General features: G+C 43.8%; 1 protein-coding gene across 1 annotated transcript in view; it reads right to left on the bottom strand.

Moving 5' to 3' along the window:
* DNAI7 (dynein axonemal intermediate chain 7) overlaps positions 1 to 16635 on the bottom strand; it is a 45531-nt gene that overhangs the window by 28216 nt on the left and 680 nt on the right. The window contains exons 2-5 of the mRNA XM_040345417.1: positions 6414 to 6549; positions 5870 to 5961; positions 5477 to 5581; positions 2631 to 2768 (exon numbers count right to left, since the gene is read on the bottom strand). Coding sequence (XP_040201351.1) covers positions 2631 to 2768; positions 5477 to 5581; positions 5870 to 5961; positions 6414 to 6549 — 471 coding nt within the window. The remainder of the gene's footprint in view (positions 1 to 2630; positions 2769 to 5476; positions 5582 to 5869; positions 5962 to 6413; positions 6550 to 16635) is intronic.

The raw sequence follows: 16635 nt of genomic DNA, 5'->3' as shown, positions 1-16635 counted from the left end.
TAAAATCTAGTGGAATCAATTGCCTTCAGAAGTCACCTAAATAGTAAATAGACCTGAACCTGTGTGTAATTTATTCTCAGTATAAATAAATCTGTTCTGTAAAGCCCTCAGAGATTTGTTAGGCAACCTTAGTCATGAAGACCAAGGAACACACCAGATAGGTCAGGGATAAAGTTTTGGAGAAGTTTAAAGCAGGGATAACTAACACTGCACATCACCCTGAACACACCATCCCCACTGTGAAACATGGTGGTGGCAGCATCATGTTGTGGGGATGATATTTTTCAGCAGGGACAGGGAAGCTGGTCAGAGTTGATGGGAAGATGGATGGAGCCAAATACAGTGCAATCGTAGAAGAAAACCTGTTAGAGTCTGCAAATGACTTGAGACTGGGGTGGAGGTTCACCTTCCAGCAGGACAATGACACTAAACATACAGCCAGAGCTACAATGGAATGGTTTAGATCAAAGCATATTCATGTGTTAGAATGGCCCAGTCAAAGTCTAGACCTAAATCCAATTGAGAATCTGTGGCAAGACTTGAAAATTGCTGTTCACAGACACACTCCATCCAATCTGACAGAGCTTGAGCTATTTTGCACAGAAGAATGGGCAAAAGAATCATTCTCTAGATGTGCAAAGCTGGTAGAGACATCCCCAAAAAGACTTGCAGCTGTAATTGCAACAAAAGGTAGTTCTACGATGTAATGACTATACAAATGCACGCCACATTTTTCAGATATTTACAGTGGGGTAGATTCAGGTAGGGCTGCGCATTATTACAGAGGCGCAGCGTTCCGTTTTTACGCTACGCCTCCGTAAATGACTTGCGCTACGCTTCTTTCACGAAGCAGTAGCTCCGTAATTTGCGGGGGCGTTCCGTAAAAGTGGCTGGCGTAAGCGCGCGTAATTTAAATGATCCCGTAGGGGGCGTGGATCATTTAAATTAGGCGCGTTCCCGCGCAGAACGTAGTGCGCATGCTCCGTCTGGAAACTTTCCCGACGTGCATTGCGGTAAATGACGTCGCAAGGACGTCATTTGCTTCAACGTGAACGTAAATGGCGTTCAGCACCATTCACGATTCACTTACGCAAACGATGTAATTTTCAAAAATTGCGACGCGGGAACGACGGGTATACTTAGCATTGGCTTTCGCCTGCTAATAGCAGGAGCAGCCTTATGCAGAAACCGACGAACGCAAACAACGTAAAATTCGAACGCCGGGCACGCGTACGGTTGTGAATCGGCGTGAGTATGCAATTTGCATACTCTACGCTGACCACTACGGGAACGCCACCTAGCGGCCAGCGTAAGAATGCAGCCTACGATACGACGGCATAAGAGCCTTATGCCAGTCATATCTTAGGCTGCAGTCGGCGTATCAAGCTTTCTGAATACAGAAAGTCGATACGCCGGCGCTACTTAGCAATTACGCTGCGTATCTATGGATACGCAGGCGTAATTGCTACCTGAATCTACCCCAGTATTTGTAAAAAAAAAAAAAAAAAACATTTTTAATGTTCCACTTCACAATTATGTGCCACTTATGTGGTCTATCACATAAAATCCCAATAAAATACATTTATGTTTTTGGTTGTAACATGTATGAATACTTTTTCAAGTCACTGTAGTTTATAAAAGTTTGAAATATAAAATTTATGTGTTTAAGTGAAAAAAAATTGTGAGAAGTATATCGGGGGAAAAGACTACAACAAAAAACATTGCAAATGGCAATTCCTATTTTGCAATTAATGGATTAAAGTGGTATAAATTAGAGGTCACCTTACAATCCAATTGTACAATCTACATTAGTAACATTAGGCTGTATCAGTGCAAGGCATGCAAGTGCTTTGGGCCAGATTCACAAAGCAGATACGGCGGCGTATCTCCTGATACGCCGCCGTATCTGTTGTTCTATCTATGCGACTGATTCATAGAATCAGTTACGCATAGATAGCCATAAGATCCGACAGGTGTAATTGTTTTACACTGTCGGATCTTAAGATGCAGTACCGCGGCCGCTGCTGGGGAGAGTTTGCGTTGTAAACCAGCGTCGGGTATGCAAATTAGGAGTTACGGCGATTCCCGACGGTTTTTCGCGTTCGCTACGTCGCCGCTAGTCTAGTTTCCCGTCGCAAAGTTAGTTTTTTTTTTTGGTGCCCTAACTTTAGTCAGCAAGCGTATTGCTGTCTAAAGTATGGCCGTCATTAACGCATCGAAATTTAAAAAATAACGTCGTTTGCGGGAATACGGAATTACGCTACGCGCGTCGCCGTTCGAAAAAATGACGTCACGGCGCGCAAAGCACGGCGGGAGTTCGGAAACGGAGCATGTGCGGTAGGTCCGGCGCGGGAACGCGCCTAATTTAAATGGCACACGCCCATTTCAATTGGCCCGCCTTGTGCCGGAGGCCGCCGGCGTAGGTTTTCATCGCAAGTGCTTGGTGAATCAGGCACTTGCGATGAAAACTTGCGGCGGTGTAACGTATCTACGATAGGTTACGCCGCCGCAATTCTTCGTGAATATGGCCCTTTGTTTTTATGAAGGCATTTTACTGCATCAGTTAGTGAAGCTCTGTATACAAGTCAGGTCAGATTCACCAAACGAGATTGAGGCAGCCAAACACTCACACGGAGGACCTGATTGCTCTTGTTCAGCACTGATTGGAAGTCTTCTTTTGTCTCTTCACTCCACAGGCTCATGAAGGTGTTGATCTCCTGGCATACAGAAGGATCCGGACTCCCATCACAGAGCATGTAGCGATCCCACTGTATAAGGGAACATATATAGTAACAATGGGTTGTCCCAGCAATTGCAATAAAAGTTAAGTGGTCCACTGAAGAAATTTGCTGTTGTCTTTCCGCAATAAAGATTCTTCTTTCAACCTTTCTTTTGTTTTTATAGAATGATGACTACACATATCTAGTATGTACTGTGCCTAAATTCAACTAAAACATTTAGATAAAGTGAGCAAGGAGAAGAACCTTAGATTTTTAATACAGTTTGTATTTTCTATTAGTCAACTAATGTCACCTCTGTACCCTGCTAAGGCTGACTGAGCACAGAGCAACCAGATACTGAGAGCTCTGAACCCAAAAGGGCTCAGAGCTGAGCGTTTTCGGGTTCATACTAAGCAGGGAAGGTCAGTGAACAGATGTTCCCTGTTTCAATGCAAATTTTCAAACTGACACCAGCCATGATGGTCTAATGCCTTGTACACAAGACCAGTTTTCCCCGTCGGAATAAACTCAGACGTTTTTTTTTACGGAGTCCCGACGGAATTCCGCTTAAGCTGTCTTGCATGAACACGGTCACACCAAATTCCGACCGTCAAGAACACGGTGACGTACAACACTACGACGAGCTGAGATAAATGAAGTTCAATGCTTCCGAGCATGCGTCGACTCGATTCTGAGCATGCGTCGACTTGATTCTGAGCAATGCGTGATTTTTAGTCCGTCGGAATTGCATCCAGACGAATGGAAATTCCGATAGAATTATTTTTCATCGGAAATATTGTGAACATGTTCTTCATCTAGTTCCGTCTAATTTTGCGACTGAAAAAGTCCAATGCGGCATACACACGGACGGAATATCCGATGAAAATCTTCCGTCTGACCTTTTCCGTTGGAAATTCCACTTGTGTGTCCAAGGCATTAGGCAACCAGGAAGGACAGATAAACCCAGGTGGGGAGCAAGCAAGGTTCGGGAGGGGGGGCCACCTGAATAACCTCTCCTACATACCCGGAAGCAATAAAAATCTGTTTACAGACCAGGGCTGATCCCGCTATACTAGTTTCTGTAGCTGCAGCAAAAGGGATAAAGCCCAATTCACAGCAATGTTTGTATTTTTTTTTAGGCCCTGTTCACACCTGAGCGTTTTTCAGCCTGTAAAACGCTAAGCTCTGAAGCTCCAAACACCCAAGCAAGATCCCATTCATTTTAAAGGCCCCAGTTTACATAGGAAGATTTTGTTGACTGAAGCAAAACACATGAAGCTCAAAAAAGTACATGAGCTTCTTTTTGGCAGATTACAACTGTTTTTGGCCCCATAGACTTCAAAAGAAACGCCTGACTTGAGCAGAAAAACGCTTGTAAATCACTCGTAAAATGCTCAAATAGTAGCTCTCAACCTATAATTTCCTCTCCCTGTCCTCCCCCTAGTGCTTTATATTGGGTAAACATAAATGCCTGAAGTTGTAAAATGCTTGTAATACACTTCTAGAACTCTTTAAAATAAAAAGCTGCAAAAAAAAGCTTTAAAAAAAACACCCAAAAAACGCCAGTAAATCGTTACGCTCAGGTGTGAATGGAGCCTTAGATAGAGTGTAGGAGGGCTGAGTCAGTTAGGTTTACCTTGTCATCAGTGCCAATTTTAAGGATGGTCTCTTCACTTCCTGTTAGGAGAGGAAGTAATAGAGGGCCAGATCCACAGAATCCCGGCGCAACGTAACTTTTCTGAATTAAGTTACACCGCCGCAAAATTCCCAAGTTAGTGCCCGATCCACAAAGCACTTACCTGGAAATTTGCGGCGGTGTAACTTAAATCCGGCCGGCGCAAGGAGTTCCTATTCAAATGGGACTCGCCCCATTTAAATTAGGCGCGCTCCCGCGCCGGACGTACTGCGCATGCTCCGTCGGGTAACTTACCCGACGTGCATTGCGCTAACTGACGTCTCTCCGACGTCATTTGCTTAGACGGTAACGTAAATGGCGTCCAGCGCCATTCACGGAGGTCTTACGCAAACGACGTAGAGTTTGAATTTTCGACGCGGGAACGACGGCCATACTTAACAGGGCTTAGTCAAATAGGACTCAGCCCTATTTTTACACGGCGTAACTCGACGTAAACGACGTAGATTTAGAGCGACAGGCCCGTCGGAGCGTTCGTGGATCGCCGTAAGTGTTCATTTGCATATTCTACGCCGGCCGCAATGGCCTCGCCACCTAGCGCCCGGCCTAGAATTGCATCCTTAAGATCCGACAGTGTAATTCAATTACACATGTCGGATCTTCTGTCTATCTCTTGGAAACTGATTCTGTGGATCAGTTCCAAAGATAGAAACAGGGATACGACGGCGTATCAGTAGATACGCCGTTGTATCTCTTTTGAGGATATGGCCCAGAATTCTCTGAGGACACAATAACAAAAAACATTTTGGGGACACTGCTAAAAAATGAACAGTGTTCTTATTGCTGTCCGTGTCCAATTCACATCTATTTCCTCTATGGGTGTCACAGAAACAGGAAGTCGGAGGAAACCCCCACAGTGGAGACAGAAATAAAAATCTGATCGAAGTTTTGATTTACCACTTAATCCAAACTTATTAAAAAAAAATTGGTTGCGGTTAGTCTTTAATAATACTCCCTGTAAAAATCTAACTGGGTGGCACACAAAAGCTTGGCAATAGTGAACCAGCCAATCCAAATGTTACTGAGTACAGCCGGCTTTACATGTTCTTGCTATGATAAAAACCTTAGCTCGTGTGCGCAGGTCCTTCTTCCAGCGAGCTGCATCCTCCAGCTTCTCATCGATCAGCAGACGATATTCTCCCAATTCCTCCTCACGGTGCTCCAGTTGCTATTGGAAGAGATTGGCAGTAATTTATTTGGGTTTGACATGGCACACAGACAGATGTATTCATTAAATAAACTGCAAGAAAAACTGATGGTGTGTAAATCAGCAACCGTATGTAGTGTTTGTTGAGTTTAGCTCATCAAAAGATAAATTCCGATTGGTTGCTATGACTTACTAAACTTTGTACATTGCTCACGGTGGATTCACATCATACACAAACCCTTGTGTCTACAACCACATGTACCTCTACATCTTGGGTTTGGATTCACAGGGCCACCTAGCTTGAATTACCTTTGCCTCTAGGCGCTCGATCGCTTCCCTCTCCAGGCGTTCTTTCTCCAGGCGAGCGGCCTCAATCTGCTCTGCCAGTAAATAAGCTTCCTCTGGGGGGGAGGAATGATTGTATTTATGAGAGCTGCATTTTCATCCATTTTATTCTTCATATAGACAAGACGCCTAATTTTTCCTAATGGCTTTATCGGCGACTGTAAAAGCTTTGTTATGAAAATGAATGGGGTGAACTCTACAGGGTGGGCCATTTATATGGATACACCAAAAACAAAAGTTGGATTCAAAATGGCCAACTTCAAAATGGCCGCCATGGTCACCACCCATCTTGAAAAGTTTCCCCCCTTACATATACTAATGTGCCACAAACAGGAAGTTAATATCACCAACCATTCCCATTTTATTAAGGTGTATCCATATAAATGGCCCACCTGGGTGGATCCATATAAATGGCCCACCCTGTACAAAGAAAATTAGGTCTTGGCTTTCAAAGAAGTCCCTGAAATGAGGACACTGTACAAAGAACATTGGATTGTAATATAACAACCTTCCTCCCTCTGTTTCCGCTCTTCCTCCTCTTTTTGTAGCCTTAGTTTCTCTGTCTTGCTCGGCTTTCCTTTCTTCTGGGAGGTGGCCGATGATGTCCCTTTCTTCTGGGAGGTGGCTGAAGTCACTTTTGATGACTGAATGAATAAAAAGCAAGTTATAACCCCAAAATAATAATTATGCAGGAATAATAATAGAGAGAGATACGATAGATAGATAGATAGATAGATAGATAGATAGATAGATAGATAGATAGATAGATAGATAGATAGATAGATAGATAGATAGATAGATAGATAGATAGATAGATAGATATTCTGTAGGTAGTATTCTGCTTTCAATGTCAAATTCAGTTTGCACACACACAGAAATGTGCCTGTAAATGTATATAAGATAAATCAACAATGGCAGCTTATATGCATCTCTTAAAACAGGATTTCTTTCAAAAGAACAGCAAAACCCAGTCCACAATCTACAGTATCAATTCTTGCCAGAAGATGGAGACATTGTGCCTAGGGAAGGTATTGCAGACCCATATATACAAAGTACAGTGTGCAGTCTCAGCTATCCTTAGTGCATTCCTCAGCTTAACCATTGTACACCGATGTTAATGCCTGAGGCCTCGTACACACCATCGGACATGTCCGCTCGGAGATTTCGGTCTGATGGCTGTACACACCATCAAACCGAAATCCGCACGGACAGAGAACGCGGTGACGTAGACGACACCGACGTTCTCTCTCGCGTGAGTTCAATGCTTCCACGCATGCAATTCGGCGCATGCAAGGGATTTCGGTCCGCTGGTTAGACGTACTAACCAGCGGTCATGTCCGCCGGACAGCTTTCCAGCGGACATGTTTCTAAGAAATGCTAAGAAACATTTGTCCGCTGGAAATCTCTCCGCTAGCCTGTACACACGATCGGATCTGTCCGCTGAAACTGGTCGGCGGACCAGTTTCAGCGGACATGTCCGGTCGTGTGTACGAGGCCTTAAAGGACAAGTCCAGGTTAACTCAAACTAATGCTAACTTACCACTCAGGCCTCCATACTAACATACCACATCCCCATACACACCTCCGCCACAAAGTCAAGATCCAGTCCAATGTTTACGGGGAGTCAGTGCACAAGTCCAGCCAGAATTTAATTGATGAAGTATTAAAAACCGGACTAAGGCTGTGTTCACATTAGCTGCAGCCATAGCTGGCAGCAGGGGATCCGGCGCCCCCTTTCTCCGTTTCAGGGGAAAATCAGGTCCGAATTTTTAGAGAGAAGTGAGGGATAGAGTGGGTTAGTCCAGTTGAGTATTGGAGGATGGGGTTATCTAGAGCAGTGTTTCTCAACTAGTGTGCCGCTTGGGTTCCCCAAGGGTGCTGCGAGCATGAAACCAAGTTTGACCTGGAACAGAGATGGATGAGAGGACTCTGATGTGATGGAGAGACTCCATAATGGGGTACTCTGATATGATGGGGTACTCTGATGAAATGGGGGAATTCATATCTAGGGGCCTCTGATGTATAGGGGAGACTTTGGTGTTATGGGGGAGACCTCTGAAACTATTGAGGTCTCCGATATGAAGGGGGGCTCTGATACGAAGCGGTGAAGTGGCCGCGACGATGACGTGGCGACGTGCGCGACCCTGGAAGGTCAATGCTTCCACGCATGCGTCGAATCACTTTGACGCATGCGAGGGCTTTCGGCCGAGCGGACATGTCCGGTGAGTCATACAGACGAAAGAACATGTCCGACGGACAGGCTTCCAGCAGACATGTTTCTTAGCATGCTAAGAAACATTTGTCCGCTGGAAACCTGTCCGCTTGGCCGGGAATCTGGTCCGGTCGGCCGTACACACGACCGAACATGTCTGCTGAAACTGGTCCGCGGACCAGTTTCAGCAGACATGTTTGGTCGTGTGTACGAGGCCTAAGGCCCCTTTCACATGTCCGTTCCGCCTGTCCGTTCATTACAAGTCCGTTAACGGACTTGTAATGAATCCCTATGGGAACGCGTCCGTTAGCGGATGGAGCCTCCGCTAGCGTCCGCGTCCGTCGGGATCCGGTTTTCGGACGGAAGAAACCCCTATTTTTCTTCCGTCGGGCGGAACGGAACTGATGCAGACGGACAGACGGTCCTTCTGCATCCGGTTCCCCATAGGGCAGAGCGGAGCTGAGATAGGACGGTCCCTGCACTGTGTGCGGGGACCGCCCTATCCGCCGAGAGCTCAGCGGGGATCCCCGCTGAGCCGACGGAGCGGACAGGACAAACTGAAAGGACGTCTGAAAGGACCCTAAGGCTTAACATGGTAGGGAAGAGATGTGGAGTCTTATTGATTCCAGATCTCTCTATAAAGAGGACCTGTCACTGCTTATATCTATGACAAGGGATGTTTACATTCCTTGTGATAGGAATAAAGGTGATCAATAAAAAATGTTTAAAGGGACAGTAAAATCAAAACAAATATAAAAAATAAATAAAAATATATATATATTTTTAACGTGCCCAAATCCCCCCTCCCGCGCAGTGGTGAATGCAAACTTAAGTCACACATACAGTATGTAAACAGTGTTCAAACCACACATGTGTGGTATCGCCACGAATGCCAGTGCTAATTCTAGCACTAGTAGCAATAGGAGGAAGGAGATGGACAGCCGCACTCCGAAATAACTTTTCAAAAAAGTTGTCTTTTATTTTCAAGCAGGAACATGATTAACCACTAGCAAGAGTGCGAAACTAGTCGGCTGTCCTGGTTTATGGTTGTGGTGATTATGCATGTTCTTGCTTGAAAATAAAAGACAACTTTTTTTAAAAGTTATTTCGGAGTGCGGCTGTCCATCTCCTTCCTCCTATTGCTACTGCTACGTGCATTGTCAGCACCTTGGTAATCCGACCATCCCTGATTGTCTATAGGGCTCACCTGGAGCGGTGAAAATCTTCTTCTGTTTAATTCTAGCACTAGATCTCCTCTGTTACTCTAAACTGATAACCTGTAGAAATTTTTCAAGCGTTGACTATGGGGATTCTTAAGTACCGTAGTTTGTCGCCATTTCACGAGTGTGCACAATTTTAAAGCATGACATATTGGGTATCTATTTACATCATCTTTCATCTTTTACAAAAGAATTGGGTATATATTGTGTCTTTGTTTGTTTTTTACACTAAAGTGTATTTTTTCCAAAAACATTGCGTTTGAAAAACCGCTGTGCAAATAATGTGTGACATAAGAAATTGTATATATATTAATGAATGAGAGAAGTATCAGAATTGGCCCAGTAGGCAAGTGGTTAAACAATCATCGTGACCATTTAGTCTGTCTTCTAAGAATTTTTTGTACAAATAAAATTGTGAATACTTTTATGAATATAAATTAACAGCCATTGTTTTATGAATGGTGCCTTAAAAAAATTCCATCCATTGGGGTTGATTTACTAAAGACAAATAGACTGAGCACTTTCCTGACTGACTCCATGGCAGCCTACGTGTGGGTTAATCCCGCCTCCTCTCCAATGCTATAGGACCCCATACCCATAAAAGTCAGCTCACCTATCAGTACTGTGTTCCGTAACTAGCCGACTCTTTTTTTTTTTTCTGTTCATCATACCCACCCGTGTGGTTTGGCTAGTTATTTCCCACACGTAGGCTGCCATGGAGTCAGTCAGGAAAAGGGAAAATTTATTATCAATACTTACCGTAATTTTCCTTTCCTGATGGACTCCATGGCAGACGGAGTTCCCACCCTAAAGGTTAATAAGGGGTCCAAGAGTCGGCTAGTTACGGAACACAGTACTGATAGGTGAGCTGACTTTTATGGGTATGGGGTCCTATAGCATTGGAGAGGAGGCGGGATTAACCCACACGTAGGCTGCCATGGAGTCCATCAGGAAAGGAAAATTACGGTAAGTATTGATAATAAATTTTCCCTTTTGCTGCTGCTCCAGAGCTTAGTAAATGACCAGAAGGTCTGCTGACTTCCATCTTCCAATCATGTGCAAGCAAAAATGCTGTTTTTTTTCTTTCTTTCATTTTCCTTGCATGTGATTGGGTATGCTTTACAACGTGAAGCTTAACCTAATTTACTAAGCTCTGGAGCAACTGCACTTGCCTTTAGTAAATCAACCCCATAGTCTCTTTTTTCATAGGGATGTGGCACATCAGAAATATATAGACAAGCAATATAATTTATTTATTTTTACTGATATCTGGAGCTCCATTATAGAGATCTTCCCTCACTTCCTGTCCTGCTGGCGTTTTACTAGACAGGAATTGATGGGAACTCTCCAACAGCAACACAATGAAAAACACTTTTTATGAGATGTTTAGAACCCCTGTCAGATTTTGTCTCTGCTGTAGAGTTCCGTTTGCCTGTAGGACGGGACTTGAAGGAAAATCTCTCCAATGGAATTCCAGATAGCAGAAAAAACAGACAGGGGTTCTAAAAACTGCCCAAAAAGGTTTTGGTATTGACATAAGCTTTGAGGCCCAATTAGTTTGTGTATACCATAATAACCTTTACATTTAGGCAGACAAGTGAAAATATCCCCCCAAAAAAATGTTTGCATCAACGCACTATGGTGCTTTGCAATGTGGTTTGGCGTGCTGTGACACATGTGCGTGGCCTTGGTGCGCTGGGGTGTTATTCCAAATGAATGGCATAGCATTACATAGAACACAGAACAGGAAGTGTAAATGGACCCCTAATGTCACATGTGCCTGACCCTGCGGTGTCTTTGCTCGGGCAGGAGGCGGATCTCTATGGGGTGACTCCACTGGACTCTTTTAATGCAGATTTTCCTGGTTACCACATTTCGGTCACTCTTGTCTGAGACTGCTGTGTGTAAGATCTATAGATAATATCTGCTCTAAAATATATATATATTATTATCCTACATAACGAATCCTCTCCTACCTTCTTCTTGCCTTTCCTGGCTCTCTACAATGATAAAAAGAGGAAACAAATATCACTTATCTTTGCTATAAGATAGAATATACACCACGGTATAGGGAGCCGCTTTTTACCAGGTAGATGTACATCCAATTCGGAGAACATTTCTAAATACATTAATTTCAATGAGGCTGGTTCACATATGTGCGATGCATTCGCACTGCGCATTGCCGGAAAAAACGTGTGCATTTTCCAGGCATTGCGGTGCGGCTCAGGCCCATTATCTTCTATGGGCACGCATCTAATTCGCAGATGTGTTCATTTCTCTTCAGGATTTCTCTCATTCACCTCAATACACTTCCCTGCTCCCCATCCCCTCTTCCAGGTCTTCAAATTCGCAGCTAAAATTGAGATGATCTGCTGAACAGTTCTCTTATCTCTCTGCAGAGATAAGAGAGCTGAAATTCGCACCGCACTAGTGTGAATCCGGCCTCAAGCAGAACTAAACCTGCCTGTCCTTGAGGCCAGGTTCACACCTATGCGAATTGAGTGCGGCTTAAACCGCATCTAATTCGCAGGACATTTCAAAATACATTGTTTTCAATGAGGCTGGTTCACATATGTGCGATGCATCCGCACCGCGTATTGCCTCCAAACCGCGTGCGGTTTTTATGTCTTGCGGTGCGGTTCAGGTGCGAATTCAGTCCCATTATCTTCTATGGGTACGCAGCTGAATTCGCAGATGTGTTCATTTCTCTTCAGTATTTGTCTCATTCAGTTCAATACACTTCCCCCCTCCCCCTCCCCTCTCCCAGGTCTCCAAATTCGCACCTGATCTGCAACTAAAATGCAGTTGATCTGCAGAACACCTTATAGAGAAATTCGCAAAGACAACAGAGCTCCAAAACGCAACGCACTAGTGTGATTCTGGCCTTACAGCCTTCTTAGTCCCTGTTGATCTGCAGTTCCATTGTGCTGCACATGTGATCAGGTATGACACCATCCATTACATGTTTTGACAGTGCGCTTGAGAGCACAAGCAACTGTGACAGTTGTCATGCACAGCATGCCTTGAATGTAACTGTATTAGGAAGCAGTTCAGTCGATTGGTTTAGTTCTGCTTTAACGTGTTAATGTCATTTTCAACTTTTCATAATCCACAGCATTCATTGAGGCCAGGTTCACACCTATGCGAATTGAGTGCGGCTTAAACTGCATCTAATTCACAGGACATTTCAAAATACATTGTTTTCAATGAGGCTGGTTCACATATGTGCGATGCATCCGCACCGCGTATTGCCTCCAAACCGCGTGCGGTTTTTATGTCTTGCGGTGCGGTTCAGGTGCGAATTCAGTCCCATTATCTTCTATGGTACGCAGCTGAATTCGCAGATGTGTTCATTTCTCTTCAGTATTTGTCTCATTCAGTTCAATACACTTCCCCCCTCCCCATCCCCTCTCCCAGGTCTCCAAATTCGCACCTGATCTGCAACTAAAATGCAGTTGATCTGCAGAAGACCTTATAGAGAAATTTGCAAAGACAACAGAGCTCCAAAACGCAACGCACTAGTGTGAACCTGGCCTGAGGGACAGTTCACATCAGATGCAGTTCTGTGCGCTTTTTTTCTGCACTAAAAATGCATGCACAGTATTTTCTATGTATTCCAATGGCTCTAGTTCACACCAGTGCAGTCAGTTTCCGGGGCAGAAACTGACCGGAACTGACTGTATTGGTGCAGAAAAAACAGAACTGCATGGAACTGCATCTGGTGTGAACTAGCACCAGAAACTGACTGCATGGTGTGAACTAGATCCGACTAGAGCCATTGGAATGCATGGAAAACACTGTGCATGCATTTTTAGTGCAGAAAAAAAGCACACGAAACTGTACGGAACTGCGTCTGGTGTGAACTAGCACTTAATGCAGATTTTCCTGGTTACCACATTTCGGTCCTTTTTGTCTGGGATTGCTGTGTGTAAGATCTATAGATAATATCTGCTCTAAAATATATATATATTATTATCCTACATAAAGAATCCTCTCCTACCTTCTTCTTGCCTTTCCTGGCTCTCTACAATGATAAAAAGAGGAAACTGATGAAATCCTGGCGGACATCGTACTGAGGTCATTATCAAATATCACTCAACTTTGCTATAAGATAGAATATACACCACGGTATAGGGAGCCGCTTTATACCAGGTAGATGTCCAATCACTATAAGTGCGGCTTAAACCGCATCCAATTCGGAGAACATTTCTAAATACATTAATTTCAATGAGGCTGGTTCACATATGTGCGATGCATTCGCACTGCGCATTGCCGAAAAAAACGTGTGCGTTTTCCAGGCATTGCGGTGCGGCTCAGGCCCATTATCTTCTATGGGCACGCATCTAATTCGCAGATGTGTTCATTTCTCTTCAGGATTTCTCTCATTCACCTCAATACACTTCCCCCCTCCCCCTCCCCTCTCCCAGGTCTCCAAATTCGCAGCTAAAATTGAGATGATCTGCTGAACAGTTCTCTTATCTCTCTGCAGAGATAAGAGAGTTGAAATTAGCACCACACTAGTGTGAATCCGGCCTCAAGCAGAACTAAACCTGCCTGTCCTTTACAGCCTTCTTAGTCCCTGTTGATCTGCAGTTCTATTGTGCTGCACATGTGATCAGGTATGACACCATCCATGACATGTTTTGACAGTTCGCTTGAGAGCACAAGCAACTGTGACAGTTGTCATGCACAGTATGCCTTGAATGTAACTGTATTAGGAAGCAGTTCAGTCGATTGGTTTAGTTCTGCTTTAACGTGTTAATGTCATTTTCAACTTTTCCTAATCCACAGCATTCATTGAGGGACAGTTCACAGCAGATGCAGTTCTGTGCGCTTTTTTTCTGCACTAAAAATGCATGCACAGTATTTTCTATGTATTCCAATGGCTCTAGTTCACACCAGTGCAGTCAGTTTCCGGGGCAGAAACTGACCGGAACTGACTGTATTGGTGCAGAAAAAACAGAACTGCATGGAACTGCATCTGGTGTGAACTAGCACCAGAAACTGACTGCATGGTGTGAACTAGACCCGACTAGAGCCATTGTAATGCATGTAAAACACTGTGCATGCATTTTTAGTGCAGAAAAAATGCACACGAAACTGTACGGAACTGCGTCTGGTGTGAACTAGCACTTAACCACTTCACGACCGCCGCATGTAAATGTACGTCCACAGTATGGCACGTACAGGCACATGGGCGTTCATGTACGTCCTTGCCTTCTAGCGGGTGGGGGGTCCGATCGGGAGCCCCCCCCGCTACATGCGGCGGTCGGGTTTGCTCGGGAAGCGATCGGGGACGACGGCGCGGCTATTCGTTTATAGCCGCTCCTTCGCGATCGCTCCCCGGAGCTGAAGAACGGGGAGAGCCGTATGTAAACACGGCTTCCCCGTGCTTCACTGTGGCGGCGCATCGATCCAGTGATCCCTTTTATTAGGGAGACTCGATCGATGATGTCAGTCCTACAGCCACACCCCCCTACAGTTGTAAACACACACTAGGTGCACCCTAACTCCTACAGTGCCCCTGTGGTTAACTCCCAAACGGCAACTGTCATTTTCACAATAAAGAATGCAATTTAAATGCATTTTTTGCTGTGAAAATGACAATGGTCCCAAAAATGTGTCAAAACTGTCCGCCATAATGTCGCAGTCACGAAAAAAATCGCTGATCGCCGCCATTAGTAGTAAAAAAAAAAAAATTAATACAAATGCAATACAACTATCCCCTATTTTGTAAACGCTATAAATTTAGCGCAAACCAATCGATAAACGCTTATTGCGATTTTTTTTACTAAAAATAGGTAGAAGAATACATATCGGCCTAAACTAAGGGAAAAAAATGTTTTTATATATGTTTTTGTGGATATTTATTATAGAAAAAAGTAAAAAATATTGAATTTTTTTTTTAAATTGTCGCTTTATTTTTGTTTATAGCGCAAAAAATAAAAACCGCAGAGGTGATCAAATACCACCAAAAGAAAGCTCTATTTGTGGGGAAAAAAAAGGACGCCAATTTTGTTTGGGGGCCACGTCGCATGACCGCGCAATTGTCTGTTAAAGCGACGCAGTCCCGAACTGTAAAAACACCTTGGGTCTTTAGGCAGCATTTTGGTCCGGGGCTTAAGTGGTCTTAATGTAGATTTTCCTGGTTACCACATTTCGGTCCTTTTTGTCTGAGACTGCTGTGTGTAAGATCTATAGATAATATCTGCTCTAAAATATATATATATATTATTATCCTACATAAAGAATCCTCTCCTACCTTCTTCTTCCCTTTCCTGGGTCTCTACAATGATAAAAAGAGGAAACTGATGAAATCCTGGCGGACATCGTACTGAGGTCATTATCAAATATCACTCAACTTTGCTATAAGATAGAATATACACCACGGTATAGGGAGCCGCTTTATACCAGGTAGATGTACATCCAATCACTATAATCTCATTTCATCTTTAAAGCAGAACTAAACCCACCTGTCCTTTACAGCCATCTTAGTCCCTGTTGATCTGCAGTTGCCATGGTACTGCACATGTGATCAGGTATGACACCATCCATTACATGGTTTGACAGTTTGCTTGGGAGCACAAGCAACTGTGACAGTTTTCATGCACAGCATGCCTTGAATGTAACTGTATTTGGAAACAGTTCAATCGATAGGTTTAGTTCTGCTTTAATTTTTTAATGTCATTTTTGACCTTTAAAACCCCTTAGCATTCATTGAGGGGCAGTTCACAGCAGATGAAGCTCTGTGCGCTTTTTTTCTGCTGGATTCACATCTATGCATTTTTAGTGCTTTTTGCATTTTGCAGATTTGCACTACAGTCCATTTAACATGGTTTCCTATGGAACACGTTCTGTAGAGCAAATCTGCAAAATGCAAAAAGCACAAACAATGCGTGAAGGTGTGAATCCAGCCTAAAAATGCATGCACAGTGTTTTCCATGTATTCCAATGGCTCTAGTTCACACTATGCAGTCAGTTTCTGGTGTAGAAACTGACTTCATGGTGTGAACTAGAGCCATTGGAATACATGGAAAACACTGTGCATGCATTTGTGCAGAAAAAAAGTGCACAGAACTGAATGGAACTGCATTTGGTGCGAACTGGTGCTAAAAGAATCCCAGATGTATGCACTGCTTCATTTATTACAAAGTGGACTCCATATGCTAATATCTTGTCCACTAGCTCCTGGTTATCTGGTTTAGGTGCATGGATCTTATTTCCTGTAATCTATATTGTTTTTCTGCCATAGTACGATCAATGGACTCTTTGACATGCTAAACATTTTGTCATGACTG

Source organism: Rana temporaria, chromosome 3 (genome assembly GCF_905171775.1).
Source record: "Rana temporaria chromosome 3, aRanTem1.1, whole genome shotgun sequence".
NCBI classification, from domain to species: Eukaryota; Metazoa; Chordata; class Amphibia; order Anura; family Ranidae; genus Rana; species Rana temporaria.
The sequence above is the reverse complement of the archived record's forward strand: the minus strand, read 5'-3'. Positions and strand labels throughout refer to the sequence as shown.